This window comes from Gossypium arboreum, chromosome 12 (assembly GCF_025698485.1).
Source record: "Gossypium arboreum isolate Shixiya-1 chromosome 12, ASM2569848v2, whole genome shotgun sequence".
Classification (NCBI taxonomy): domain Eukaryota; kingdom Viridiplantae; phylum Streptophyta; class Magnoliopsida; order Malvales; family Malvaceae; genus Gossypium; species Gossypium arboreum.
The window spans coordinates 75724560-75733482 of NC_069081.1; the positions used below are offsets into that span (position 1 = coordinate 75724560).

Consider the following 8923-nt stretch of genomic DNA (forward strand, 5'->3'; position numbering starts at 1 on the left):
ATTTTGGATATAAAAAAGTGTGAACATGAGAAACAGAATCTGATATATATTAGATGCAATTTTTTAAAAGAAGTGGATGCAAAATTTGAATTAGGAGTCGACCTATAAGATTTAATTGCAAGATTATCATATATATTTTAATGTACAACCTATTAATAAAAATTTTATTTGGCTATGTATAAGATGATTTATCATATAATATTTGTGATAAGTCATATTCAACCCTACAGGATCACAAAAAGAAGAGGAAAGCACGATCCAAACTGTCTTTTCGAGACATGTCAACCAGAAACGCAACTAAAAACTGTTACATTAACTTTCAATTTCTACATCTCCTTAACATACATATACAGATATATATTGTTATGAAAATTTCAGCTTTACTGGTGGCGCCTAGCACTTTCATTGGTTGGCCAGGGTTCACATGTTCTTGCACTTGAATCATTAAACAAAACAGTTAAAAAAAATGAAAATGAAAGAAGCTTAAGAAGAATCAAGAACATTGTTGAGAAAAAAGGCTACTACTTTTATTTAAATAACTAGTGCTCTGTTATATTGGTGGGGTGGCTTTTCTTTTCCATACTCTTCTCAAATTTTCTTACAGAATCCTGGAAAACAAAGAAGAATAGTTAAACAGTAAAGCAAACCCCCCCGCCCCTTTTTTTCTTTTTGGGATCATCGTCATGGATGTTTCTATGAAGAGAAGAACTCTGCTTAAGGTCATTGTTCTAGGTGACAGTGGGTATGTTTTATTTTATTTTATTTTATTTTTGCAGTCTTGATTTGTTTGTAATTGTCGTATCCTTACTTCCTTTTGATATTTTGCTTGTATTTCAGAGTGGGAAAGACATCTTTGATGAATCAGTATCCTTTATTTTGAGATACATGCTTTGTTTAAGCACATTATATTTGATTGTTAGTTGCATTGAAAGACACACAATGACAATTACATAGGCTGTTGTAGTTTCTTAACTTGTCATCCAGATATGTTTATAACAAGTTCAACCAACAGTACAAAGCTACAATTGGAGCTGACTTTGTCACCAAAGAATTACAGATTGATGACAAATTGGTAACTTTGCAAGTAAGTGATGAAAAACCAAGGGAAATTCTTACACATTTTTTTTAAACTAAAATCTTCAAATTTTACCAAGTGTCTTCTTGTCTGATAGATATGGGATACAGCAGGGCAAGAAAGATTCCAGAGCCTTGGTTCTGCATTTTATCGAGGGGCAGATTGCTGTGTTATTGTGTTTGATGTGAACATACTCAGATCATTTGAAACACTAAACAATTGGCGTGAAGAATTTCTGAAACAGGTCCCATAATTCTGTACTGTTCATCTCATTTCTTCACCAGTAATAAAACAGATCATAACATGTTTGCTATAATGTCCCAGTTGTAAACTGTAAAGACTCTTTCCCTGTCATCATTGCTAATCAAACTACTTAACTAAAATTTTAGGGCAAACCCATTGTTGCAGACCATGTATTTCATTGATGTTTTAATTTTAGATATTTATATATGTCATTAATCAACTCATTGTGTTATATTGAAAAAACCATGTCATACTTTGAAGAAACGACACAAATATTCAGAACTCATTTAATTTTCTCTTTTGTATCTTGTTCTTCTCTTAAGTCCTAACCATCATTTGCCAGCATAATTGAACTACATCTGTTTGCTTTTTACAACGAAGTTGATTTTGATCCCATATTTTGGTACTCTAAACCAGGCAGATCCATCTGATCCTGAGTCATTTCCTTTCATAGTAATCGGAAACAAGATTGACATAGACGGTGGAAATAGCCGAATGGTATGTTGCTCTAATCTTCACTTCTTCGAAATATTCGTGTTAGACATTTGTGTCCGACTTATATCTAAACATGAGTATCAGGATATGATCTGATAAGACCCTTCAAATACATGATAATCTTGGAGAAAATTGAATATGCCCATCTGAGATGCATATCCCATTCAACACTCACACCCGGGTTCGAGTACTACAGAATGATTCTTTGTTGGTACATAAACTATAGTGCTTGACATTGAAACGTGCTTATACACAGGTTTCTGAGAAAAAAGCTAGGGATTGGTGTGCCTCAAGGGGAAATATACCTTACTTTGAGACTTCAGCGAAAGAGGATTACAACGTTGATGAAGCATTTTTATGTGTAGCAAAAACTGCACTAGCCAGTGAACATGAACAACATGACATGTAAGCATGCCCCTCAAGAATCCTTCATATCTATTAAAGTGATATCCATTGCCCTTGATAGTTGATCCTTATTTAACATATAGAAGTAGATGCGATTATTTCTTTCAATTTCCTGTTCTTTTTAAATCTTCTATTTGTTGCTTTGCTTGTGATTTCTATGTTATCTTGCTAGTATACACTACACTTTAACTGCTTTATTAGAATCTATGTTATCGAGAAGTGAGTGCGGAATATGGATATGCTTTATGGGTATGCTGTTCAATTGAAGTTGATACGAATATTTTAAGAAAATGACGAGTTGGGGTAACGTACGTCAAAATGAACTGTTTTATAAACCAGGGGAGCTAACATGTTCATTGATGCAGTTATTTCCGAGGTATATCAGAAACTACTTCAGAAGTTGAGCAGAGAGGAGGGTGCGCTTGTTGAAGTTAGCTAATGGTTGCATATATTTGCTAATTCACCTTTTCCATTTCTTGAATCCTTTTATTCTTCTTATCATAATTCTTTGGAGATTTTATGTTGATGTATTATAAATTAAGTATATGTGCTTTCATTTGAAAAAAAAAGAAATGTTTCATTCGTAAAATAGCTATATATTTGAGCTACTGTGATAAGATTGCAAGTGCAAATACATACATTACACTTTCATGCTCTAAAAGAATCTGGATATAGGAAGATAAAAGTCAATATGACAATCAAGATATGGTAAACTGAGTGGTCAACCCATTAATCTATCGACAGATCCAACCACATTACATAACGGAAATGTAAATCTAAACAACAATTAAAGAAATCACAACCACAAGAATGAGAAATAGTTCATCTTGAAATGTCAAAGATGATTTATCATGTGTGGCTACTTACAAGTTTAAACAAACCTCATATTTGGATTGGACTAAAAGAAACAAGAGAAGTGAAAGCGAAGTAATATCCTCTCCCTTGTTTCCATATATCTCTTTATTTTTGTTAACCCAATTTGGAGACAAACATTTATTTTTATTTTCTATTTTTGAATATTAACAAATAGAAATAAAAATTTAACATTTTATACACTTTTATAATAGAAATATGATAAATAAAATAAAATAAAAATATATGGATTTGAATGAGGGTACCAAATTTAATATTTAAAATTTGTTCAAAAAATTTAATTTACATTTATAAAGCTAACTAAAATGTTTATTTTCAAATTTTTTTTTAGTTTTACAAAGCATTTTTAGTGAAAATAATGAAGATAATTTTTATGTTTCTAATTTTCACATATTTTCATTTTTTCCTTTTCTAAAAAAATTTCAACAAACATATATTCTTCCATCCATTTTCCAAAAAAGGAAAATGAAAATGGTCTCTATTTCATGAAACAAAACGAAACCTAATTTTAAAAACTAAAACACCATTTTTATGCATTTAATCTTTTACCTAAATAACCAAAAAACATTTTATAAAAAGATATATAATTGAAAAAAATCATTATAATCTTTTCTTTTGTTTCTGCTATTTAACCAAGCTAAAATTTTGAAAAATCCTAAACATTCTTTTTATTTATTTATCTATTTACATTAACTATCCAAACAAATCATATATATTATTCCATTTCCTTAACTGTCCTTTCCTTTCTTTTTAATTATTGATCCAAAGTAGAGTAAAACAAAAGAACTACATAATAAGAAAATAGAAGAAACTACAAAATGAGTAAAGAACAACACAGAAAAATTCTAGAAAATCTAAGGACCTGAAGGCAGAGGTGGTGATGATATATTTTCTTTATTTCCTTTAATATATGTGTAACATTACGATTTTTAATCTTTATTTTTCATACAATTTTTAAATTACCTATCCAACTTTTAAATAAGAAGATAATGTACTTGTTTTTTTATACAATTTTTAAATTACTCACCCCAACCATTAAATAAAAAGATAATATATTTTAACATACTCAAACTCACATTTTTTTTGCACTAACAATAATACTGATGCTAACTGAGTTACGACTCTATTCACAAGAGGTGATGATATTTGAAGTCATTATGTTGTGTTGTGACCTCCAAGCAAGGAAGTTGTGATCGTCATTACTGGTTCGCCAAAAACTTTAAGTAGTTGAACGGGCAAAAGCTGGAGAAAGTTTAGAAAGTCAAATCCACTAAATTTAATTTTCTACGCCTAGAATTAACTTACAGGTAGAGGACTACGGCCGGATCTCATAGAGAGTGGACAACAAAATTGAGTTTTGCTGCGACCAGAATGTAGTCATAGTCATGACTAAGTCAACTACAAGAAAAATAAATAAGTGAGGGTTAATTATTTAAAAAATATTCACAATTGAATAAACATAAAGAATAACGAACAAAATAGATAATAGAAAATCAAAATAGTAATAAAGAACAAAGATGACAAAAACTCCATTCTCGGCATCAATTTTTTTTTAGATTGTAAATTAATCGTAAGAATAGTTTGATAATTAATCTTTACCAATCGAATAATTTTAAGAGAAATTTTAAGAATTTAATTCCCCAATAACATTACGAATTAAAAAGTTACAACATTAATTAATAAACTCAATTACACATTTTTTTAAATTAGATTACGCAATCCTGTAGAACAACTCGGTTGCTTTATTTCAATTAAATCATTCTAACTTCTAACTAATTGTTGAACAAAAAGTAATTATGAATCTAGTTATTCCAGTTAACGGTTTACTATCCTAAATACATAATAAATGATCCAACTTGACATGATAATAAGAATAATAATGAATAGTAAAGATGTAATATAATAAAATGGGGAATGAGTAAATACCAATTCAATAAAAAAAAGATTGATAGAATACTTAAATTTCATCGTCTTAGTAAAACCAAAACTTCTATTTACTCTTAGATTGAAAATATGAAAAATTGCCTAGTGGCTAATTTTGTTAAATCTATGTAAAAGGTTGTGGTAAATTTTATTAAATTTGCAAGTCGATGGGAAACATCGTCTACTTTAAGATAGTAGCAGATTATATAAGATGAGCTTGGAAAAACAATGTCCGAACCAGCAATGATAAAAAAGCAAATAATAGGATTTAATAATACAGGGTTATTAATATTGCACATTAAGTTAAAATAAACATTCATTAGGTTTCTTTAGAAAAGAAATAACAGAAAATGGAGAATAAAAAAAATCATAATATAGGTTCAAAAATCAATAACAGAGATGATGAAAATAACCCTCAAACCATAAGTCTATTAATTATAAGAAAAATAATGTAAACTTTTGAAATAAGAGAAATCTACTTATATCGTGTAAAACGAAAGTAATTTTATATTCTTCTGTAATTTTTTATACATGTTTAGGTTCAAGTTCCATTTATGTAAGCTATACATGTCAAGTTTGACATAAACTAAATTTTTTAACTAAAATAACTTTCAATCGTTAAATATATATTAATATAGATAATTTTTAGATTAACATGATACAAATATGGCATCAATTAAAATATTTACATGCACGAAAAATACAAATTTCTTAATGAATTCAATAGTTGAATTGTTAAAATATTAATCATATAAAAAGTTATAAAATGATGTAAAACTACTTTAATTTTTATATCAATATAACTGGATCCCTCCTATTTTGAAATATATAAGACTAAAGTCAAAAAAGAAATATATAAAATATTAATTATTGATAATAAATTTTGTAAGCTCTTTCTTGAGCATTTTTGTCCACTTTTTCAACCCATCTGTTGGTTGGTTGGATCATTGAATTCATCGCAATAAATCTTCAAAATCTCATTCTTCCTCGCAAGATCTTCATCTACTTTTTTTAGTAATTTGATATGCTCTCCATAGAGAATACGATACATCTTTGCCTCTTGGTGAAGTTATTCAATACTTTTCTCTCTTTCTCTCTTTTTTGGTATTCTACATGTTTGTTTTCCTATCCATGTTAGGGTCATGGTTGTGTTGGAATGCCCATATATCTCGTGGTGCAGCGAAAAAATAACTCTAGCGGTCACAACCCATAGATCCATGTACGAGGAATGAATCCAGGTTGAGAAAAGTTGAATATATACCTTAAAAATTATTTCAAAGAGAGCAATAATGGTACAAAAGTGAAACCGATGTCGAGATGCCAAACCTTAGTATAATTCACCCAGAAGAGAACGATTAGAAAACTCTCTAAACTCTTTAAAGAGAAAAATGTAATAAAAAAAATTGCTGGTAGTCAAATTGATATTTCAGATAACCTAAAAATTGGAATTCTAGCTTCCTTTTATTCAAAATCCTATATTGAATAAAATCTTTCCATAGAGTAATTTAAAGAAACAACCATAAAATGTGATATCCTTGCCATAAGGTTATCAGTTTCCAAAACCCTTTAAAATGTATCTTTGACCAAAAATATTAAATCATTATTTAATATTCTACTTAAAAATTATATGAATCTAATTCATATATTATTTTAATTGTATCCTCTATGTGTGTACATCAAGTATGTACACATATCTCATTAATATTTAACTTTGTCAAATTAAATTAAGCATAAGAATATTTCTATAATTAATTTAATTTGAATAATAGTTAAATATAATCCCAACTTTTTTTAGATTCTAATCACTTTAACCATAAGGTGTGACCTTATAGGCTCTTGCAGCATTGACAGTAATATTATAACATTTTTTAATATTACAAACAGTGAGTGACATCTAACAAATGCATCATTGCTACCCAATCTACAAGAAGTCGTGGTTTAACATAATCTTTCCATGATAGTGTCATCATGTAGTATATCCATTTTCCCCAATATCTAGATTGGAACAAGTCATGAAACAATCACGCTTGTATAGTTCAATATCTTGTTTCTTGATATCCTAAGTAGACTAAGATAAACAAATAAGTGTGATAACTGATATCAACTCATTTGAGCATGGGCATGCATTTCCACTCTCACTCGATTAGAAGGCTTAAGATATTGCTCACATTATGTAAGACGGACAATTCTATCTTAATCACTCATACCCTACTACACAAATTGTGGCATGTCCAAAATCAGTCTTTTTAGTACAATCATTTATGGAAGACATTTGCAGTGTCAAAGCATACGACTCATAATGTTGGAATAATGGTGATCTCAAGTCTAAGGATTATATATACATTTATCACTATGAGAAATGTCGTGACTATTACATAATAATCCAAGAAGCACTCTCATGGTAGGTCATCTAGTATATTGTTCTCTAACATATAGTTACATGTTGAACTGATATCACATTTCCATAAAAACACTTTTAATGAATCAAGCACATAATCTCAATGCATTATTGTTGTCCAAGCCCACAATAATACTTGACTAAGGACATTCACAAATGATCACATCATTCTTAAGACTTTATCATTATATAGTTTATTTAACATATAAATAAAGACTGAAAACAATAGTGCCAATGTATTTATTAATAAATTAGGTAAAAGTATGTTATCACAATCATCATATGATTGATCTTTGAGCATACTCCAACAATCTCCCACTAGCACTAAGACCAATCACTTATATATCTAATACTTGTTGGATCTAGTGTCCTAAGGTAGTATATTCCTTTATACACTTGTAATTTTTTTGAACAGATTGGTTAATAAAATCATTCATGAATTACATTAATATCCTTTGTATATTGTCCTCTCGTGGTTTTTGCATGTAAAGAAAAATAGAAGCAAATATTAGTTCATTGGTTGTTTAACATTTAACAAATACTAAACATTTTAACGTGGCTGGATCATAATACGAAAAGATAGGTTATGTTAGTAGATGAACCTAAACATGTCTTTAGTCTAATCATAAATGAGAAAATTGATTGAAAGACTAATATGTTTGAGGTTAATATGAAATTATGGGGTTAATATGACATTATAATAAAGATAAGTTAACTAATTTACCAGAAAAAAGGTAGTTAATTAAGGCTCAAGAACTCACTAAGGACTCACCAAAGCAAATCACACAATACACACAATTATCATTCAACCAAGGACTCACCAAAATCAACTAAAAATATAAGCCTAAACTAAATTCTCATGAAACTGAAATTTCGAAAAGCTTAGCTAAAACACAAAAATCTCAACACTTATTCCTTCCTATCACATGAAACTAATCCTAATCGACTAATTAAACATCCAAGAACAATTACCAACCTTCAAAATACTCAAAACTATGCAGATTCATGGATTCGAAATTTCGACAAATTATGACAATTTTCATGAAAATTCAATAAAACCTTAGAATTCCTTAATGAAACTTTAAGGAATGTTTAGAAATCTTCTAACCATATCAAAACTAGTTGAAAAACACTTTAAAACATCGATATCATACAAAATCTCAAATTTTACCATTAACAACCAAAATTTCGACATTTATTCAAAACTCTTGATTCAATAGATAAAAACTCAATTTAAAAGGCTAGATATCATTAAAAACTAATAGGAAAATGAAACATTACCTTAGTTGAAGGAGAAACAAATGATTGACTGAAAACCCAGAAAAACTCATAAGTTGTGCAATGGCAAAATCAATGGTGTTCTTGATAGTTTTTAAGGAATTCTAAAGAGATTTAACACTTGGAAAATGATAGGAATAAAAAGAATTGATGTTTCGAAGAGAAAATAAGTGAACGATGCTTGGAAATGCAAGGGACGAAAAAAACAAAGAGAAGGGGAAAAGGTTTCATGA

General features: G+C 29.0%; 1 protein-coding gene across 1 annotated transcript; it reads left to right on the forward strand.

Annotated features, from left to right (window-relative positions):
• Positions 1 to 480: 480 nt before the first annotated feature.
• LOC108478392 (ras-related protein Rab7-like) lies at positions 481 to 2807 on the forward strand. Its single transcript, XM_017780849.2, has 7 exons — positions 481 to 742; positions 838 to 864; positions 985 to 1084; positions 1173 to 1319; positions 1736 to 1816; positions 2070 to 2218; positions 2584 to 2807. The coding sequence occupies exons 1-7, from the start codon at positions 684 to 686 to the stop codon at positions 2645 to 2647; spliced, it is 627 nt and encodes a 208-aa protein (XP_017636338.1). The 5' UTR covers positions 481 to 683; the 3' UTR covers positions 2648 to 2807.
• Positions 2808 to 8923: the final 6116 nt, after the last annotated feature.

Excerpts from the sequence above, each read along its gene's own strand:
- LOC108478392 (XM_017780849.2), top strand. The coding sequence starts at position 684 with ATGGATGTTTCTATGAAGAGAAGAACTCTGCTTAAGGTCATTGTTCTA. Across the intron at positions 865-984 it reads AAGACATCTTTGATGAATCA|ATATGTTTATAACAAGTTCA; the intron begins GTATCCTTTATT and ends CTTGTCATCCAG. Across the intron at positions 1,320-1,735 it reads GTGAAGAATTTCTGAAACAG|GCAGATCCATCTGATCCTGA; the intron begins GTCCCATAATTC and ends ACTCTAAACCAG.